This window comes from Pipra filicauda, unplaced genomic scaffold (genome assembly GCF_003945595.2).
Source record: "Pipra filicauda isolate LSUMZ 115617 unplaced genomic scaffold, ASM394559v2 scaffold2_size9829703_pilon, whole genome shotgun sequence".
Lineage (NCBI taxonomy): Eukaryota > Metazoa > Chordata > Aves > Passeriformes > Pipridae > Pipra > Pipra filicauda.
In genome coordinates, this window is record NW_024104421.1 from 548,058 (window position 1) to 569,511 (window position 21,454).

Sequence of the window (21,454 nt, forward strand, 5' to 3'; positions counted from 1 at the left end):
TATTTCATGGTATTGTCAAGGTAGATTCTCCTACGTAAGCGCGTAGACTGCATTTGCCCTTAGTGAAAAATAACTACCAACATGACTGATTCTCAGTTCAGCACAACTCTCCTTTTTAAACAGCAGAGAAAATGCCACTATTAATAGCAGAACTGTCAAGACAGCATCATCTGAAAGACTCAGAGTGTTTCAAGACAAAGCCGGATTGTCATTCTCTTGCTGCACTTTGCAAAAGATGGGGGGGAGAGAGGAGGGGGAAGGAAAAAAGCCTGATTATTTAAAGAGATAATTTAAAAGGAAAGTTAGTTAAAATTTATGCTCTGGATCAGATAGGAAGGGCTGACATGATTCAGTATAGGATTCTTTTGAAAACCAGCTGTTTCTCTTACAGGAGAATGGTTCCATTTGTCCCGTGTTTACTAGGGATTCACCTCCAGTGAAATAAATCTGGGGAGCATGGAGGGTGGTTCCTGGTCTCACTGTACCTTCTACAGATGTCTGTGCTCTTTACAATATGCTGGGGTGGGGAAAAAGGGGTGGAGAATTCTCACAGTTACACTCAGTAAATCAGAAACAGCACTTCTACACATACCTAAACCCTTAATCATTTTTTCCCCTAACAGGAGCATTGAGGGAGAGTTCATTCTGCACATTCAGTAGCTTTGGGGTGACCTAACTGTGGCCTTGCAGTACCTGAAGGGAGCCTGAAAGGAAGATGGAGAGGGACTTTCTACACAGGCATGGAGTGACAGGACAAGGGGGAATGGCTTCAAACTGACAGAGAATGAGTTTTAATTAGTTACTGGGAAGAAACTCTTTACTGTGAGGTTGGTGAGGCACTGGCACAGGTTACCCAGAGAAGCTGTGGATGTCCCATCCTTGGAAGTGTTCAAGGCCAGGTTGGATGGATCTAGTGAAAGGTGTCCCTGCACATGGCAGCAGGGTAGGAGCTAGATGGTCTTTGAGATCCTCTCCCACTCAAACCATTCTATGATTCTACAATTCAATATAGTCACTCCAGCCTCTTCCATAAGGAGACATCTATGCAGTGAACAGGGATGCAAATTTACACTGCACTGGCTCCACAGGGAAGCACTCAAGGAAGTCCCCAAACCTTCCTTTTAGCGAGATCCTTTGTTCTTCTTTGAAGTGCACATATGAGCACTACACAAGTTAGAGGACTCTACTGCAGTAGTGGCATGTATAAACTACACCAATATCTTTGAAACCTGAATACCTTTTTATACATTAATTCCTATACAAAGTGACTTTTTAGAGAATTATCATAGCAGGAAGCAATGGATGGCTTAGGTTACCAGAAAGGAAGAACACTGCTACTACTTCATATGACATATTTACCATTAGCACTGCCTAGAGCCCTTGAAAGGGACATTGTTAACCAAAGGGGAGTTCTGCTTTTGCTTATACTTCTGGAAGCAGGTTGGAAGAGAGACAGGGGGAAAGAAAGTCTAGAAGTTAAACCTACTGTTGTATTCAAAGTTAAGTTGTTGGATGCAAGCCGGTGGAAGACATGCAATTAAAACTCTGTAAACTGTAAGTAGGAGTGGTATTAGGAATTCGGACTCATCAGTCACTGATCTGTCAATTCTGACTTTGCTGATCTAAACATAGAGTTTATTTCTCTTGCTTGGGAGATTCCCAGCTATAGGAACTGATTCAGCAGAGACTGCTGATCTCATTCTCAGAGCAATCATTAGCAATAGTTCTTTGAGGCTACATCATAGTTCTGTCAGTGGTGTGAGCTGACTAATATAATACATCATAAAAGTAGTTTTAAAATATTGTTAACTATCCAAATTACTTTTTTCCATTTCCTAGTCAATTCCATGGGTGGTCACCCTTCATTTCTGAATCACCTGTTTTTTCCACTGCAGAAGAAATTATTAACTTTCCTTCTCTTACCTCTCTGCTGCTTCTCACATATTTCTTCCACAGGCTTAACATCGATTTTGGGATCAACAAGGAGAGTTGTTTCTATTTTTGTCAGCACTGAAATGGCCCACACCGAATAGGAGTAACAAAGAAAGTTGTGCTAGCAAAAGCTTGTTTGGTGAAACACTGTTTGAACAAAGCAGTTACAATTACAACTCCATGGATCAGAAAGCACAAACATTGTAGTCTTCATCAACATAGCACCAAGCAAGAAATACCAGAGAGTATTATAGCCAAAATTTTCAGACTTTGGCATCCAAATGTAAAAATTTAGGGAACAATCAAGGTTCCTAATTATAAGTTTCTAGTGTAATTTTAGACTCTCTCTGATTTTCTACCTAGTTTGTAGTGCTAGCCAGGTTCAGGAATGTCAATACTGGATATTCTAGGACATATAAAATGTCCTAGAAAACTCTGTTTAGGGAGTTGATTTACTCCTCTAATTTCAGATTTGGCTATTCAAACACAAGGCACTTTGACTTTTTCAGAGGTGCTGACACTATCAATGAAACCTCTTTTTTATACTTTTATACTTTACTTTTGGTTTGCAGTTTAATTTAGAAGGAAGCAAAGGCTTATAAAGGCTAATAAAATTGCTATAAACATGAACAAATTTTGTCAGTGCACATGATACATTGTGCTGAACTCACGTAACAGCTACAGGCTGTGAGACACACACCATTCTGTTTCATTATTGGTAATATTTACACTGATGTATATTAATGCTGCTGTTATGCTTTCTGGTTTATTCAAAAAAAATCAAAATAAGTCCATTTAAGTTAATGCCTATAGCTTTTCCTTTTCTTTTTTGATACAACAGGCAAACTAAACCACGAGATAGTCACACACTTCTAGTTCCTGGTAACTGAGCAACAATGTAATTTACTGGAGACATCTGCCTTACACAGCTGTACAGCAGCTGGTAAAGTGCAAGCAACAGGTAAAATGGCTCTTTGTCACTCTCACAAATGGGAGAGATACATCCATTACCAAAAGTCTTAATGTGTGTTATTAATGTTATTAAGCAAATGTAAAACTCAGGAATTGAAAAGTAGCCATTAAAAGTGGGAACCAGCTGTCCAGCAGGTGTCAAGAATAGCCTAAGAAAAAGGTAAATATGAGAAAGAGGGAGACAACCTTAAATCTCAGGCACTGAGCACGTAAGGGAGTTAAAGCACCCCTGATGGAATTCATTTCACACACATTTAGACACCCACAGTGTAAACATCTATACCTGAGCGAGTCACCCGGGACTGTTTTTATAGGCAAAAAGAAGAAACAGGCACTAATCATCTAAGCTATTTTAGAGTTCTGCATTAGAAACAGGCACTAGAATGGTCTCTCTATTCATCTCACATTTAGTCAGATAAATCCCACTCCCCAGTATACAAGAGCAGCAGACACAGGTGGGTGTCTGCTGCTCGGTCATCATTTTGCAACTCCAGACATTCATGTGGGTAGTTTCCAGAAGAAAACAGGGCACTGGCATACCATATGTTCTGGATTCTTTTTTAAATTTCATCTCTGGTGTCCCCTAACCCTCATACAGGCACAGTACTTTAGACAAATCTTTCCATGCACACTTAAACCCCGATATAAAAATGACTATGTAACTACTCAGAGTAGAATTGGTCACGGGTTTCTTTAAGGAGAATACTGGATTTCTTTTTTTTCTTAAGCTGGTAACAATTATTTTACACAGTAATATAGTTGTTTTTCTAAGCTCAGGGTTACAGAACTTTGTCAGTGGTAAAAATAGTTTTCTAGCCACTCACTGAATGGTACTAACTGCACATTATTTAGTACCAACATCTTGAAATTTGAGTTATGAATTGTTCTGCTGCCAAAGAGATTCCACAATTTCATATTACGTTTGTGTTTATGTAGGAAAACACTACTTCTGCTTAAGACAACTTGCAACAGAAGGTGTAAGTTTGTTAATGGTACATCTGACTAATTGCTGGATAGACTTCTTGCTGACTCTGCCAAGATGCTGTGTGGCCCAGGAGGCTGGCAATGATCCTGGGACACCATGAGCCTAGTTTCATTTCTACAGTGCACTCAAGAATCAGCCTTTCTCTTCTTCTCTCAAAGCACTAGTGGTTCCCCCCAAGGCCACTTGCAGGACAGCTAGAATTAAAATTTGGGACCAATATTTCTTTGAAAAGCCTGTTTCACTTCTCTTGTGTCAGCCCGTAGCTTGATTCAAGCTTGACACAGCAACCACTCAGATGCCTTAAAAAATAAAAGATTCTGAATATTCAGTTCAATCTTTTAAAATCTTAAATGCATACTGATCTGTCCATTGCTTTTCAGGATTTCAAACAACATCTTTCACAAGAGCTGAGCACACATACCACTACTGAGTGTCGGTGGGACACAGATCTCTTTTCACCCCAGAAAAAGTGCACCAAGGCATTTTCGAGTTCAATATTCAAGCACTGAATATTGGCTGGTGTCAATCACCAGCCAGATCATCTGTCTAATTGTTTCTCAGCACGATTCTCTCTATGTAAAATGGGTTTAATCCTGCCTTCATTTCATAGGAGTGAAATTGCTACACTGAAAATAACACCAAAATATTATTTCATTGTAGTCAAATGCTACAGTGAGACTTTGGAGTGACAAACTTGTTTCAGATGTTGCACAGAACTTACTGTCATGGTGAAGATAAAACACTGTACTTACTTCGCTTACACTGGGACTTTCCATCCAGAGGAGGGATAGCAGGAACCTGGCAAAAAGAAATATAGGATCATATCATTAAAAACAGAGAGCAAAATATCCAGAAGTAACATCCCTTAAAAGAAAAAAAAAAAAAAACAGAACTCACAATACACACACACACAAAACCCCAAATAAACAACTACAACAACCAACAAAACATTTTGTCAATCTCTAGAGTCTTATTTGCAGACGAACTGTTGTAATCAAGTTAAGAGGCTACTATCCCAGCTAAATATTCCTTCTGTATTCAACTCAAGTAGCACTGATGCCTGAAGTGAGCCAACACTGGAACTTTAGCCATTTCAATGAAAATCTGGTGTTACAGACTAAACCAACAAAGAAGGGGAGTTTCAGTTAAGGCAATGGACTTGGCATTGAAGCAGTTCTTTGGGATAGAAGAGATGCATATGGTAACTTCTTATCCCAGAAAACTCTGCCTGAGCTTTTGTGCCAGCATCTTGACCACCACAGATAATTAAAAACCTGTTTTCCAAAGGCACTGGGGCACCTAACATAAACTAAGGAGAAGAGGAAAAAAAAGAAACCGAACCACCATTTCCCACTGAAATCCAGGGGAAATGGTTCTAATCTGTATCCTTGGAAATCTGCAATCAGGTAATTGATTAATACTGGATTTATTCTATTAAAAGCTGTGCATTTTTCTCTGTGCACACTAGAGAAACAAATTTGCACAGGTACTCTTTATTCTGACATTTCCTGGCTTTTTCATCCTAGTCTTACCTTCTTAAAATTATTAATTGACTCAATTTTCATGCATGCATGACATCTACCAGTCTTTGTAAAACGTGAGATTTTGCATGAATAGTGACAGAATTTCCATTCACATTTATACTTGACTGAAAAGTGTACATGATTTCTACCGTGTTACCCTGAATGATAACCCTGTCTGTCAATTAAAAAAAATTTTCACTCTTTTCTTACTCCTCACACAGCTTATATCCCTCCAGACACTTTTCCTGTTTGATCTATACACTTCTACAACAAACCTCCACAACTTTAACTTCTCCATCTTTCCTCAGATATCTGTTTTCTTCTATTTCAGTTACCAGTGATCTGGTGTTTCATTTGCTCTGGCTTTCTTTGTGACTTTTGTTACCTTATTTAGCCCTCAAAAACACCCACAGGGAATATTACCTCAGCATCTTATCAGAACCGTAAAGCTGAGGCTACATTTTGGATGTGCAATATGCTATTACAGCACCTTCACCAGGGCATCCTGCATATACCAGGTGAATATTTACTGATGTACTAATGAAATAATGACCCACCTGCCTCTGCTCCTCTCTGGGGCACTTTCTGTCTATGGGGATTGGAATTAACGACAGTCTCTCTGTTCTGCCTGATGTCAGAGCTGAGAAAGGTGTGAAGGATATATAAGAGCCGTACTACTTGTCAGCAAGGAAGAGGGAAAAGGATACTCCAGAGCTAGATGCAAGCGTGGAATTGTTGCATGCACCCTTCTTGCTAACACAGACGGGCTTCTCCAGTTAGATCCGTGACCACAAAAAGGTAAACAATTTCCCTTTTTTCTCTAGGTGCAGTGCAACAGATGTGCTTTCAGGAAAGCAAAATATCCCTCATTATTAACCAACAGCATTTTTCAGGAAAAGGCTAAGACAACTACAAGGGAAACTGCACCCAGGACCGGTATTTGAGACTGGGATATGTCAGGAAATGCAAACCGGAGATAAAGGGATAGGATTGAAACTACTAGATGGAAAATGAGCATTTACTGCTGAGAGCCATCTGTCCTAAACTGCATCGTGTCACTAAACTTAGGGGGATCATTTTTTCACTCTAGCCTGTGAAAAAGACTAGCTGCTGTTGATTTAGGACAGAATGGGAATCAGTAATAGGATGTGCTGAAAAGTATTTGGGTTTGCTTTCAGTTTTGAATCATTATTCTTTTCAGAAAGTTTGGAAGGAAAGATGTGCAACCTAAAGCTGTCTGTTTTCTTCATTGCACTTTCTGTCACTCTGAGCTGTTTGGAAGCTACACCTATTGAGAAGTGAGTAATAAATAATCACGTTTATTTCTTTTTAGGGAAAAAGGTTATTGCATGAACTGCTTTTGCTTTCATGTATCAAATAATATGAGCAAAAACAGAGCAATTCAATTTCACTGGGTATTTTGTTGTTGTTTAAAGATTACTGTCCGTGGCTGATGATCTGTCTGATGGTACTTCTAAGAGACAAGGATGGATATTGCCAGTAATGTCACAGAATACACTCTCAGGACTTAGTGAGGAAATGCCAGAACAAGCAGCAGCAAAGACAAGAAGGTATCGATTTTCCTTGTTTCTTCTAGTCATATCAGACAGGGTTAAATCATGAAGTAAACTTTGTGCCAGTGATATCCTATTACTTGAGACTCTTCGTCTCTGCTGTTTATTCTCAAAAAGAGATTAAAATATCCTTCTTCTAGTAAATAGAGCTTTTCTGTAAGCATAAAGATCAGCTTTTCTGTAGGTGTAAGATTAGAGCATTCAGGGGAGAAAGTGAAATCCAGAGACAAAAGTTGCAGATCATTTAATCCCTTTACAATTATAATGCTTTCAGAAATTACAAAGGTTACAAATACTACAATGCCTTGAGAAGAAAGGCATATTTGGAAAGTGCCTCCTTTTTTTAAAAATCTGTCCCATTTCCATGCCTGAAGGGGGAAAAAAAAAGAAAATATATCCTTCTTCATACTAATGCTCTGCTAGAATGGAATCGTTTTATAACATAACTGTCTCCTGGAAGTAATTTTTCATTACAGATTTAGATATCAATTTATTCATGGGAAGAAGGAAAAGAAACAATTGATATGATAGCATTTGTCTGAAATGCATTCATATTTATAAATTCATAAATCCAGTTTCAGGTAACTTTCTAATGAATAAAACAAAATTTCAATAAATATTTGCAATTCATACTTAAAGATAAGCAGCACTCAGCTATTCACAGAATCATCAAGGTTGGAACAGACCTTCAAGTTCCTCTAGTTTTGTCAGGCTTTTGATTGAATTTCTTTCAATGACCATTCTGTTATGGATGGTTTCAGTAAATACACATATCTACAGAGTTACCTGTGCCTTTCTCTTTGAATATCTATTTTAAAATATTATTATATGACAACTCTGTTATCTTCCAAAATATTTTTATAATGGTGATTAATTTCTCACATTTTTACAGCTATCACTTTAAAAAAATATATAAAAAAAAAAGAACAAAACAACAAAAATAACTGTAATACTCAAAGACAAGGCATCACCTTTCTGAGCCTGGGATGCCTTATCTGCTTTTTTGGAGCCTTGGACAGTATCTCACTGGGTGAACTGTCTCATCAAAGCACTTATTCATTTAAGGGCTACAGATCAGAGAGCTGACAGGTATAGTAGGTTCAGTCAGGCTACACATGAGAAAGAAAGCTAGCAGCTTTCTGTAAGGGTTGGAGTTTTACACTTGGAGTACCAGGACCTGATTTTGTACCTTTAATGAAAAAGCGAATTCTGCCTCCCCAAACAAATCAGGATCTCCGTGAGAACCAGTTGCCGTTTGAACCTCCTATGTTAAGGACTTGCTTAAACTCTTAAAAATCAATAGAAGCACCCATGAAAATCTAAGGGAAGCTATATAAAGCCCTATCCAACCATTTCATTTAAGTACAACTACATATTTAAAATATTAATTGCTTAGAAATTGCTGCCTATCTACCAATGAAGAACCAGTAACATACAGACATTTCTCTTGCAATTGCTATTCCATTTGGATTCTTAGATCAATATAAATAACTTTAAAAGGCTGTATAACATTTTAGATAACAGATGTAATATTCAATAGGAAAAGGAACTCACTGCTAACTGCTGAGTTTCAAACTGGGAAAGTGTCACTCTTCAAGGTGAATTTTTGCTGTAAATTGGTGTCTACCTCTACATCAGCATGAAGAAGTACAAGAAAATTAACAATAACTCAATAGGCAATCTCAGCAAGCATTTCTGTCTGAAGGAGCAACATAGTGGTCAAAGAAACAAATTTGAAAACTCAAGCTCTCTCAAGCTAGTAGTTTTACTGTGATTAAAAAAAAAATACTTCATGCTATGTGAGTTTTACATGGGGTTCTGTAAATGGTCTGTTGGTTCACCAACTTGTAGATGTGGATCCTTCCACAGACACTCTTTAAAGTGTCATCTAGCAAATCATTATCTCCTGCCACTACAGAGCTTTCAAATTGCTGGTGTTTTCAACAAAGATGTGGCAGCTTTTTGGTAATGATGAAATCTCTGTTTAGGCAGAGCTGAGTGGTAGAGAGACAGAGCTAAGGACCATCTTAAGTGAAGTTAAGATGGTCAGGTGGCAGAACTGGCAATGCCTGCCACCTCTCATAATGTGTGATGCAATTGGGAGAAAGAGTCTTTGGGCTCATTCCACTTGATTTGGACTGGAATATTACCATTCACTTCAGTGAGAGAGGGATATGACTCTGTGGTAATGAGAGACCTAAATAAATGTTAGTGACTGTCATTGTGTTAGTAATCCTCATGATATCAGCAAGAGCTCTAAATAGATTTAGAAGTTCAGCTTGAAGTTAAACATTTAGTCATTGCTTTCACTTAGTGTATAATCTATACTATCATTACAGGTTTTCCAGATGTCACAAACTGCTCTGCAGAATATCAATAAAAAATGACACATGACTGTTGAGGTCTCTGCATTTAAATAACCCCCACCATTAAAACTGATAATAGATACAGAGCAAGAATTTTTTTTTCAGGCACAAAGTAGGTGGTGGGAAGACTGTAATGTTCCTCTATTTGTGCACATCTTAAAAGAACTCCCACATTAGCGCAGCTCAAATGACTATTAGCAGTGGCACACTCTCTATTGCTCATCATTTGACTTAATCTTGGCTCTTTTTGTCTCACCTTGGGTAGTCACCACCTGGAGAAGCGGAAATGCAACACTGCTACGTGTGTGACACAGCGCTTGGCCGACTTTTTGGTTCGTTCCAGCAACAGCATCGGAGCAATTTATTCCCCTACGAATGTGGGGTCCAACACGTATGGAAAGAGGGACACTGAAGGGCTATTAAGCAGAGAATCCCCAAATGATGCATAGCTTTAGGGTGTTAAGGTGGCTACCGATACAGTTTTCATTAGGAGCTCAGATTTTAATGTATCAATAACCTCTTGGTCATTTATTACTTGTACAGTCTTAACAGTGCCTTGTTTTCTGTGTGTGTGTGTGTATGTGATTTATGTTCACCATTTCACTATGCATGCACAAGGACATGCATAGGCTATCCTTTCAACTCCAGAAACCTGCTTGTCAAATTCTGTTGTAAAAAAAATAAATATATCTCTCACGATAATAAATGGAAAAGTAATTGCAACAGGGGTTTTTTTATTATTATTATTATTAAAATGATGAAAAAGATAACCATGATGTGTATGTCTTTATAGTCACAGTTTGGTAAGAGAAAGAAATCATCTTAATTAAAGAACAGTGAATATCAGAATGCTAGCAAAAGTTATGTCCTAATGAAAGTAAAACAGAAGAAAAATCTTCTGGGTTTGAACCATCTGCAGCATCTTGTTCTGCACAAGTAAAGGAACAATTATATGAGACAAGATGGCTGCATTGTGCACCATAATCATATGGTTATGCAGTTCTCTGACTGGTCTCTTTCCACTCTAACATGCATCGAGCAAGTAGAAGTGGTCTTGCAGCACAGACATCTGTAACTACCAAGCCTGGGATTTTAAGAATTTACAGTTGTTACTCTGAGAGGTTATCAGTAAAATGAGAATAATGAGCTTTTAAATATGAGTATCAAAAACTCCTGTCCTTGGGTATTCCTTTCCTTGAACTAGAGCGACAAGGGGAAGAGACAAAACCCATGAGCAGTTTTAGCATCAAAATGTATCAGAGGAACGGGGTAAATTTGTCCACTGACATATTTATGTTGCTACCAAAATCCGAGAAAACTATTTTAGAGATTGGCAGACCTGAATGAAAATTTGATAGTGTTATTTTCTACTACCCCAGCCCAGTATCTGTGCAGGCTTAAAAAATGTGTTTGTTCCTTTAAATTGCTAAGCAAACTTCCACAGAGATCACACCCCGTATCACAGCAATGGTTGTTTTGTCTATCATTTTCTCACTGAAGGCCTCACTATCGTCTGAAAAACATTATTGTCCAATTATGAAAAACATTCAGCAGAAGCTTAGTTCTGGAGAAGCAAATTAAATCTTAACAATTGCCTTCAGTTGATTCTTCATAAAATATACCACAAAATTGATAAATTTTTGCTAAGTTTAATGTTAAATAGCATATTCTCTTCATTTCACAAATAGTACATGGGAATTAAAATTGCTGCACAGAATTTCTGCTGTAAAAGTTTACTGGTTATGGATTATTACTGATTACCCTCTTTATTGAGGAAAGTTTCAACCTTCATTAATGTTCTAATGGATATTTATTCTGATTTTTATTGAGAAAACCATTCATATGGTATTAAACTTGTCTAATATTTCTGCCAGCTCGAAATCCTTTCCATTCAAGTTACTTTTGAGTTATGCTCCACAACCATCGTGTGCTTAATTTGTTTTCCAGATAGAATATTTATTTTTCAAAAAATGAATGAGAGAGTGACAGGACAGCTCTGAAGTGTCACTGTGACATTGCACAGAGGAGTAACCAAGTGAAGCCTTCCCTGTAGGTGGATGCTGATTTCTAAGCTGACCCCGACCTGAAATACCTACAATGCTTCATGCACCAGTTTTTGCTCTTTCACCTCCCATTTGGCAAATCACAAGAAAGCACAGGCTGCCTATGCACAGGATCAGTGGAACTGGATACATTATTTTCTGCCTTATGCACTCCTGAACCTGGTGGATTTGACACTAACATGTGTTTAATATTGGTGGTACTATTTGGCAAATACTGAAAATTATTACTCATCTAAATCAGCGAAACCACAGAGAGGGATAAGAAAGATATCAATAGCTCAGAGGGTGACCACCTCACTTATCTCCAGCTGCTCTTTGTCTCACCAGTTGTCAGTGCTCTCCTGAAATTTGGTGGAGAAAGACAGCTACTCCAAATTCATCCCAGCTTAGACATCTATTTCGGGATGGGATGAATCAGTCTTGAACTGCCTCCATTTCTTCCTTGACGATAGAGGGTGTCTAGACAATTAGCTGAAAATGAGCACTTAACTTTAAGATAACTGAAGTTAGGTGACAGGAATCTCATCTGCAATTGGTATGAACTGTTCAAACTTTAAAAAAAAGAAAAAATCTGGTAAAAAAACACAACACCAATACATCAGACTCCAAATCAACTCATATTCTGAACTACCTTAGTTAATTCATCAGGTAGAACATCTTGAGAAACTGCCTACACTGAGACTTGTTTCCCCATATGTATCCCTGAGAACACAACTCTGCTACCCTGCCCCCTTCTGTGCAGTTAGGCCCCTTAGAGAAGATTTAATCATGGTAAGCTTGGATGCAAGCACAATCCTGGGAGAATTGGCCAGGAAAAGAATGGATTTAAAAAGAAAAATTAAAATAATGATAATAATTTAAAAAAAAACAAACACACTTCCCCCCAAAAAAAAACCCCACATTACAAATAAGCATTTACACATCACTTCATCAGAAGCCCAAACAACATAACTTCAGACATTTCAGAACATGAAGACTGCTAGGTGAAGCCTAACTAACACAAATTAAGTGCCTCTATACATTTTTTTAAATCTCAATATGTATTTTTCTGCCTGTTCAGGGACATAATTATTTTTTGAGAATCAAGTCTTACACTGATTGTGTTCCTTTTCAATTCTTCTGGATGCCCTATGTCTTTCAGAGAACATGCGAGAAAAGAAAAAATACAAAAGAGGAAAATCAGAAATATATAGAACATGATAAACATGGCTATATCCCCATTAAAAAAATAAAAATTCTAGATGTCTGTTTTTTAGTGTGTTTTATTAAGTTGTGTTTAAAAAGGGAAGAATAGGGACATAATATTGAATCTCACTGAATGAGAAGGGGAAGAATAAAAATCATCAAACAAGCAAAAGGAACGTTAAAAAAAAAAAGGTGATAGGAACATGAAGAATGTTTTAAATGGAGTAGTGGGCCCTAGGGTCTCATATTTCTAAGGAACTATGACAGCTTCATAAAAGACAGAATTTATATTTTTTCATGATTAATAGAGTTGAGGTAAGAAATTGATTTCACCTGTAAATGTTTGTGCTAAAACTAAGAAAGCACACAATATACATGGAATATAAAATGTATTCTTATTGAATAGTAAATTTGGAAGGAATAGTTTCCATTTCTATTAAGACAATATACCTAGTTTTTAGACAAGTAAGTTTCTCAGTGAGAGCTTTAAAAACTGGGTTGGCAAAGCTTCCATTTACTTTCAGTGGGATAAGTTATTACAAAGTCTGGATTCTACTGAATGGCTTTCTAAAACTATTTGGAAGTTAATACATTGATACTATGAATAAAATCCTTTTCCTGCAATGAACTATTGCACATCTTCAGTACCTGCCATCTTTGCTTTCTAGAATTATGCTGGGTTTGACTCAGTTAGCTCACTTACAAATACAGTTTGACAGGTATGGTAGACTTTCTGTTCAGAGTTACAAGGTTAAGTAATTTTGTTGTCTAGGCTCATTATTATATAGAAAAGGGACTGCTCTACATTGCTTTTGCAATGCAACTAGCAAAAAGCTGTGGTTAGGTGTGTATCCTCCTTGCTGGATACAGAACAATGGTTGAAGTGACATGAAATAGAATCTTTCTGTGGGATGTGACAACTTCTATTCCAATCACGTTACTGTTATCTCTATTTTTCTACACTCAGAAAAAAATCCCACACTGAAAACCCAAATATTTTGAGACTCAAAATAACCAGGCCCAAACTCAGACCTGAAATCCACCACTTAAACTAAGCTTTAGTTTAGGAACAAAGCCCTCAAAATCTGGATTTTCTACAGTTTTCCTGAAAACTTTAGACAAATTGTTTTCCAGCTTCAATTGCTATGAAAACAATTTATCCCTAATTAGATTCAGTTCAGAATTGTTTCTCTAACTAAAACCTACCTTGAAAGCAAAATGTTAAAAAACATCTTGAACTAGGAATCATATATGCCATCAAAAGCTGAAAGTCATGACATCAGCTCACTAAAGAATGAGACAACGGTGATAATAGTTAAAAAAGCTGTTCACTGTGCAAGAAATTGTCTCCTTGAATGCTAAAACACCTGAACAAAAAGAACAAATTCAAATGCACTTTATTCCTAACAATAGGGCTGAGTAACAATCATCCCATAAAGTCACTATTTTCCAGAAACGCATTTAGAAACAAAAAATATGTTTAATTATTCAAATTCATAATCTTAGACCTGCCCCTACTATAACAACTTTTTTTCCACCTTAAAAGGCTCTTTCTGATCCTGCATTAGAGACAGTGAAACTGTTTCTTATATGCTCTTTTACAGTATCCTTAATATAAATTATCACAGCACAGGTAGCCTGAGATCTGCTGCAGAACAGCTGGTGACACCAAGGGTGATAGAAACTGAACTGAATTTCTTTAATCCCAAGTTTTGATTAGTGCATCATCTATGTGGTGGGGCTTTGTTATTTTGCTTTTTAAAAGGATTAATATACTGAGATGTATTAAAATAATTGGAGTTGTGTTAAATAGATCACTACATATGTGAATTTAAATAGTTGGAATAATTTGAAATTAAATCCTACTCAATATGTTTAAAATAGGATTAAAACCAGAACCTGTTTATTATTATTTACACTCTCAACAGAGGCAGATCACTTTTTTCAGGCAGAATCATTCCTTATTCATTAAGCAGTCCCTTTGGAAGGAGCTAAAGTGGGGCTTACCTGCATTAAGGGAATTGTGCAAAAATTTAAGCAGCCTGTGATTCATTGTCAGTGATGATTCCTGGCTCTTAGCCTTGTGTAACCTCACTCAGTTGTCCTCAGCCCATCAATCCAGCCTGTTCAGATCCCTCTTCAGAGCCTTCTTTCCCTCCAGCACATCAACACTACTGCCCTGCTTGGTGTTGTCTGCAAATGTACTGCAAGTGCAATCGATCCACTCATCCAGATCACTGATGAAGACATTAAACAATACTGGGGATTTCCATATTTCCAGACCCAGAGCAAGTTAGTAGGACCAGCACTTTCTGATCCTGTTCTGGAAACAATGCCTTGAAAGATGCTGCTGGAGTAAGTGGCCATCTCCTGTACTTCTTGGGAGCTGCTGACCCCTCAACCAATCTCAAAAACCAGGCTGATCCCCCTGAATTTGGTGTTTCAAATATCTGCATGCAGCACTTCCCTCAGTCTGTGTTAAATGGACATACTACAAATCTCCAGGAGGAGGCAGGAATGCTGCTCACAACTGCAAGATGTTGGGGAAGCCACAGTGCAAGTCATCCTTACTTTTCCAGCTTCTCCTTTGATTTTCTGAGGTTAATCCTGCATCTCCTTCCTTCTTGAGGGAGACTCACTGAGCGAGGATTTTCTAAAAACATTATTCTTGAGTCCATAGTTACTTGCTGCAACTAACTTTTTTTTTTTTAAAAAAAGGAGACCTTTCCCCAAATTGAAGAGCAGATATTGTCACTAATTTTTCCTACCATTTTTTCCCTAGTGTTAGACTTTCCCAGGGCCTGTGGGATGCACTCCACCTGCTAACATGCAGCTTACACAATAGGAACAAAGCTAGACCAGATGTCAGCGTGTTTGGAAAAGACCTAATCAAAGTGTTGTTAGATGAACCCAGAGAATGTAAACAGTAAAGAAACCTTAGTGCTACAATTTATGTCTGGAAGAAAAAAAAGGTTGTTTTTCTCTTTGCTCATCTGGTGTTTTCCCAGCTCAAATCCAGGCAAACGAAGGACAGCCTTGATGGCATCAGTATCAGTTCTGTAAACACAAAGACACTGACTGAGCCTAATGTAGCACGGAACTACTAAAACATGATATCTGGAATTGAAAAATTGCAGGAGAAATCTGTTTCATCCTAATATTCTCCCTCTTCATTCCACACCTTAGCAAACGTAACTTCTGTGAATCACCACTCACAGCTGTGAATGAAAGTAATTCAAACCCCAATTCCTTCCACACTTTCTACATTAAACTGGCACTGGAGAAGGACGAATGACTCTGCAGAATGATTTCCATCAGCTTCACTCTTAAGTGTCAAAGAATCATAGAATATCCTGAGTTGGAGGGACTCATAAGGATCATCGAGTCCGACTCCTGGCCCTGCACAGGACCATCCCCAAGAGTCACACCATGTACCCAAGAGAGTTGTTCAAATGCTTCTCAAACTCTCTCAGGCTTGGTGCTGTGACCAATTCCCTGAGGAACCTGTTTCAGTGCTCAATCACCTTCTGGGGGAAAAACCTTTTCCTAATATCCAACCTAAACCTCTCCTTACACAGCTTCACACATATAACTTTAAACTGGATCAGCCTGAGTGTCTGAAAGGAAGCTATGCTCTGGAGGATAGCTAAGACAGTGTTTTGTCCAGAACAGTATGCTGTAAAACTAATTCCATAAAATCAAAAAAAGAAATCACTCTGTCCCTCGTAGGGTCTACATGAATTCAGGCCTCATTCTATATTTTTCCTGTCCCTTATGGGATGCTGAACTAAGTGCAGGACCCCAGCTGTTGTCTTCTTGCAATTCCTTAATTTCACCACCATTTTGCCCCCTAGAATCCTCAGCAAAGATATGCCCTATAAGATAGATCATCATAACTAGGGTTTGTGTTACAGAACTTCACAACTGCTTGTCCAGCAAGATCACTCCCACCAGGAGGGATGTATCCCCTCTCACTCAAGGGCACAACAAGAGAAGCTGGACTGCAAATGCCTTCCTCCTAACAACTGGAGGTTACAGGCTGAGACTCTAAGGAAGTGCTGCTCAGACTGGCAGTCCTATAGCAGGCAAACCACCTCCTTTTTTAGGCACTGTTACTCTCCAGCCTGGCTTTTGCTCCTTTTTTTATTTTTTTCCTTCTTGTTTTGGGAAAGTTTGAAGGGGGGAAAAATATCAGTGAATAAATACCCATTGCTTTGAAAACAGTACAACATAGTCAGGACAAGGAGCCAAGGGAAAAGATAATGGAATGTTTTCCAAACCTGTAGACAGATACAGCTTCAAACAAACAACAGACCCTCAGTCACAAGGAGAGTCTGACTTGGATGTACAACTCAGGCAGCTATGTAGAAATGAAAACTTTGCAACAAAATGGTGAATACATTTTTGTGGCTATTTTTTCCCCAAAAATGTCACAGCTACTTTCAGAGACCTATATCGAAGTGTTCAACCTTAACAAATCTGTACTCTCCTTCAAACACATTCCACCACATATTCGGTAGTTATTTCACAATACATTTAAAAATACAGAAGGCATCTATGATTGCTGATGTGATTTTTCAGAAAAGTAACATTTATATTAAGACCACTATCAAGTCATGCAGGACAAATCACAGAATTATAGAATATCCTGAGTTGGAAGGGATCCACAAGGATCATCAAAGCCCAACTCCTGGCCCTGCAAAGTGCAGCCCCCAGAATCACACCATGTGCCTGAGACCCTTGTCCAAACTCTTCTTTCTACAAAAACTGGCTAGAACAAATAACATTAGTAAACTAGGAAATAAATTCTGAGTCAAATTCAAAACCCCAATGGCATTTCATATCACTTACATCACTATTAAGAGCAAAATTGACACTTTGTGGGGGTTCTGCAGTGAGGCAGCAGCAAACAGAATTGGCATTCAGACCATTCCATTCACACTCTGTCTATGTGTGTGTGCATGCACAGGTGTAAACACAGCACAGGACAAAATTCTGCAGCTTTAGGTAAATAGGAACTTCCTCTTTGGTTTTCATTTGTGGGATAACACACTGAAGTTCCCAGTTTCTGGTGAGCTTAAACTGATTAATCCAACTTTTTATTGTTTGCAATACTATTGCCAGAACTAATATCAGTATTAATTTTTATCTTTCTGACAAATTCTTTTTGTCATAATTCTTTTTGATGGGTGCCAAAAAGATGAGAATATCAAAAGAGTTTTAAATCAGGACACATGAATGAGCTAAGAAGCATAATTTATTAATATCGTGATCATTGGCCTTGCAGGTAAAGTAGGAAAAAATGCATGATGCAACTCATGAGGCACCTAATCAGCAGCCTGGAAAAAAATCTGAGAGACATAAGTGAAAAGAAATAAAAGCTAAGGAAAAGGGAATTCTATAGGTGGTAGAGCTAATTTTTGCATCTTTTGAGAACAAAATGCGCCCCAAGGATTCACACCAGCACAAAAACTGACACTCTTGTCTGACTCCCAGGACTCAAAGAAGATCACAAGCTTGGAAAGGTCTTCTACACAGGAGCTAGTTTCATTCTAGAGGTGAAAATCTCAGTTTCTTCATTTAATCATCATATTAATTAACAAGTTTGAGTAAAGACTGCAGGATTTAGCTTACTGTCACTACATGTCTACAGAAAGAATCAAGATTGTGCATGTTTTAAGAAATTCTTTTCTTTACCCTCTATTCAGAGTCACAAGCAAGAGACTTGAGTGACATCAGTCAATGGTCATAAATTTCACTGCTCACGTATTACACTACATTTATTTCTATATCCTGCAAGGGACTGGAGATTGGGTAGGTGACTAATGCTAAGGTTACAAATTGCCTAGAGAAGAAAACTAAACATAACTGTGAACTTCCTCCTCATCCAAACACATCCATCACATTCTAATAATATGAGTGCAGTTATAATCAAAACTGATCTGAACATTTTTTTTAATCCAGACATCTGCATCCAATGCGTATTCACTGACAAAACCAAGATTTTTGAGTTTGTTGGGTTGTACTACTGCATAATTAAATAACTAGAGAACTAGCACAAATCACTGTGACATTGGCTTTTATTGTGTTTTCCATATCCTACAGAATTTTTTTTTCCAACTCAAAGTTTGCATAATGTCTTATAACTGGAATCAAAATATTCATCAAACAAGTTGCCACAGACTCTGAACTTGCTATTTTACATGTTGGGTGCCACCCTATGCCTCACAATCTCTCTTTGAAATATCTGTTTGAAAAAAAAAAATCTGTTGATAAAGCCATTTCCTTTGGGTAACACATTTTGCTAACACAAGCAACTTGGATTGTCAGAGCAATGTGGAATTCTCCTCTGCAAAACAGCAAGCTTGATACCCAAATCCATGTGAGCCTTCAGAGATGCCATTTGCCAGACCAGCTTTTCAAAGTAAAACTGATTAACAAAGTCACACATCAGGTGATGTTTAGATATAAAGCAAGTCCCAATGAAGTCCAAGTGCACAAGCAGAAGATAAAGCATGAATATTTTTCCTAAGGATATATCACTCAATACCACCCACTACCATTCTCTGTTTAACCTCTTATTGCAACTAGTAGTATTAGTCACTTATACATACACTCTTTTAACCTGTGTCCTTTTCCCCCATTTTCTATGCAATGCTCTTACTTTTCAATCCATTAAAGGTTATTTATTGTTGCAGCCACAGAACGCTCCTCCTGCACTTATATTTCCCCAACAGCAATAAGACAGTCTTCTCCTTCCCAGCTGCACGCAGCTCTTCCCCTAAACATTGCTTTTCAGGAGATTTGATCTCCACATCCTGAGTTTGCAGCAACCTGGTTTCCCCTGCTCAGTTGCTTTTAACCAGTGCTGTCACTCCTCTCTCTTCATAGAAAAGACAGCAAATGAAATCCAACCTGGTCTCGGGGCCACATCTTCAGCTACAAGATTCCTCCTTCAAGTCTACTACAAGGACCCCTTCCCCATGCCCTGAGCCCCTCTCACCTCCTGTCTCTTATGAATGTCATTGCTCAGCCTGCCTAGATCTCCATGGCACCACATCCATCCAATCCTTTGGTTCCCCAGTACTGGTATGGCCTCTGGCCTCTCCCTCCAGTCTCTTGGCTCTGCTCCAGAGACTCATGTCAGCTATTCTGCTATATGTTACTTGAAATACATAAATCGGCAGAAATATGTTACTTGGAATACATAAATCAGGATTCTAGAATAGGATTCTGCTGCTACAGTCCAAAGAATCAAGAGAAAACAGAAACGGTCAGACTGGCTGAGCACTTGAATACAATTACACAGCTGAAACCATACAAAAATACAACTGTTATACCCCAAAGGAAACTAAAAATACCAGTTTTCTAGTGAAGCACAGAACAGCATCAGCTTCCACAAGTGACGCTTTGTCATAACTGGACTGGTAATGATTACTCTGACCCCACGGTATGACAAGAACATGAAAGTCACTTCTGATGGCAAGGCAGAAGGATCTCAGTGCCCTCATCACATCCCCATTACCAAAACCAACCCCTTCCTCCCTTCTACCTCCACATCACCAGCACACAGCCAGTTCCTCACTGCCAAGCCATGGGGTATTGATTGCCACCCACACTCACCCTTGCTCCGGGCTGCACCTGACAGAGGGGCTGGAGCTGAGCAAATAAGAGCTGCAGCCCCACACTGCCCAGAGAGTTCTCCACTCCTCCCACACCCGAGTCCACTCTCTCCAGCAGAGCAGCAACATCCAAGTCCAGTGTTCCAACCGCTCCTCTCTCTCTCAAAGAAAACTTAGGAATAAAAGCAGCTGTGAGTCAGGAAGACAGCCAAGTTTGTTTGCCCTTGAAAGGAAGTGGTCACACAGAGTGAAAGACAAAATGAGCAGAGAACTCCTAAGGAAATATATTCACCCTAGTATCTTCTCCAGGTACAAGCCAAAAACTCCACAAGTTGGGCAGCAAGACACCACCTTCACAGTCCTCAGGTAAATTTCTTTTGTGCTTTATACAGAAATAAAGGAAACCCTAAACACAAGGGCATACACATTGCCAAGGAGGAAACACCTTACTGCTGGGTTGAGGTTCCCTCTCACTAACACAGTGTGTAAAAGGGTCAAATGGTTTCTTTACTTAGTGCCAGAAATGTCCTCAGAATATAGTGGCAACTTCTATAAGCAACAGGTTTATAACGATTAAAGGCTTAAAATGCTTAAAATAAGTATGTTTCAGAGACAGAAACTTAAATCACACATATATGCATACATTTTCAATAACGCCCACAGGTGACTCCTGCAAGTCAGCAGAAGGGCATTTCCACAGAATTAAACCTTTGGAAAATGGAAAATACTGGGACTAAACACTTGGAGAGCAGGAAAAATGTTTTCTTAGAATCATAGAATCGATTGGGTTGGAAAAGACCTCCGAGATCATCGAGTCCAACCCTTGGTCCAAATCCAGTCCATTTACTAGATCATGGCACTCAGTGCCACGTCCAATCTGCGTGTAAAAATCTCCAGGGATGGTGAATCCACCACCTCTCTGGGCAGCCCATTCCAATGCCTGATTACTCTCTCTGTAAAGAATTTTCTCCTGATATCCAACTTAAATTTCCCCTGGCAGAGCTTAAGCCTGTGCCCCCTTGTCCTATTGCTGAGTGCCTGAGAGAAGAGACCAACTCCCACCTGGCTAGAACTTCCCTTCAGGTAGTTATAGACGGTGATGAGGTCACCTCTGAGCCTCCTCTTCTCCAGGCTAAACAACCCCAGCTCCCTCAGCCTCTCCCCGTAGGACTTATGCTCCAGTCCCTTCACCAGCCTTGTTGCTCTTCTCTGGACCCGCTCCAGCACCTCAA

At 38.7% G+C, this 21,454-nt stretch overlaps 2 protein-coding genes across 12 annotated transcripts in view; one reads left to right on the plus strand and one right to left on the minus strand.

Annotated features, from left to right (window-relative positions):
* LOC113990852 (solute carrier organic anion transporter family member 1A2-like) overlaps positions 1 to 20,275 on the minus strand; it is a 46,044-nt gene extending 25,769 nt beyond the window's left edge. For 2 of the 11 annotated variants that reach the window (XM_039383199.1, XM_039383197.1), the window contains exons 1-2: positions 4,787 to 4,919; positions 4,642 to 4,687 (exon numbers count right to left, since the gene is read on the minus strand). Coding sequence is in view for 3 of the 11 variants with exons in the window: in XM_039383195.1 (XP_039239129.1) it covers positions 4,642 to 4,687; positions 4,830 to 4,840 (57 nt within the window). In the remaining 8 variants the exon portion in view is untranslated. Of the gene's footprint in view, positions 1 to 4,641; positions 4,765 to 4,786; positions 4,920 to 20,223 lie in introns of those variants that run through there. The other 9 variants (XM_039383203.1, XM_039383202.1, XM_027726674.2 and 6 more) reach the window with 8 other exon arrangements.
* LOC113990856 (islet amyloid polypeptide) lies at positions 5,108 to 10,122 on the plus strand. The gene is made up of 6 exons (XM_027726688.2): positions 5,108 to 5,295; positions 5,807 to 5,930; positions 6,051 to 6,210; positions 6,614 to 6,710; positions 6,849 to 6,983; positions 9,618 to 10,122. Exons 4-6 carry the CDS (start codon positions 6,631 to 6,633, stop codon positions 9,799 to 9,801), a joined length of 399 nt encoding a protein of 132 aa, XP_027582489.1. The 5' UTR covers positions 5,108 to 5,295; positions 5,807 to 5,930; positions 6,051 to 6,210; positions 6,614 to 6,630; the 3' UTR covers positions 9,802 to 10,122.
* Positions 20,276 to 21,454: the final 1,179 nt, after the last annotated feature.

What these genes read in the sequence shown, in the direction of transcription:
- LOC113990856 (XM_027726688.2), top strand. Translation starts at nt 6,631, where the DNA reads ATGTGCAACCTAAAGCTGTCTGTTTTCTTCATTGCACTTTCTGTCACT. An exon ending in GAAGCTACACCTATTGAGAA is followed by an intron (nt 6,711 to 6,848) that starts GTGAGTAATAAA and finishes TGTTGTTTAAAG; the next exon opens with ATTACTGTCCGTGGCTGATG. An exon ending in GCAGCAGCAAAGACAAGAAG is followed by an intron (nt 6,984 to 9,617) that starts GTATCGATTTTC and finishes CACCTTGGGTAG; the next exon opens with TCACCACCTGGAGAAGCGGA.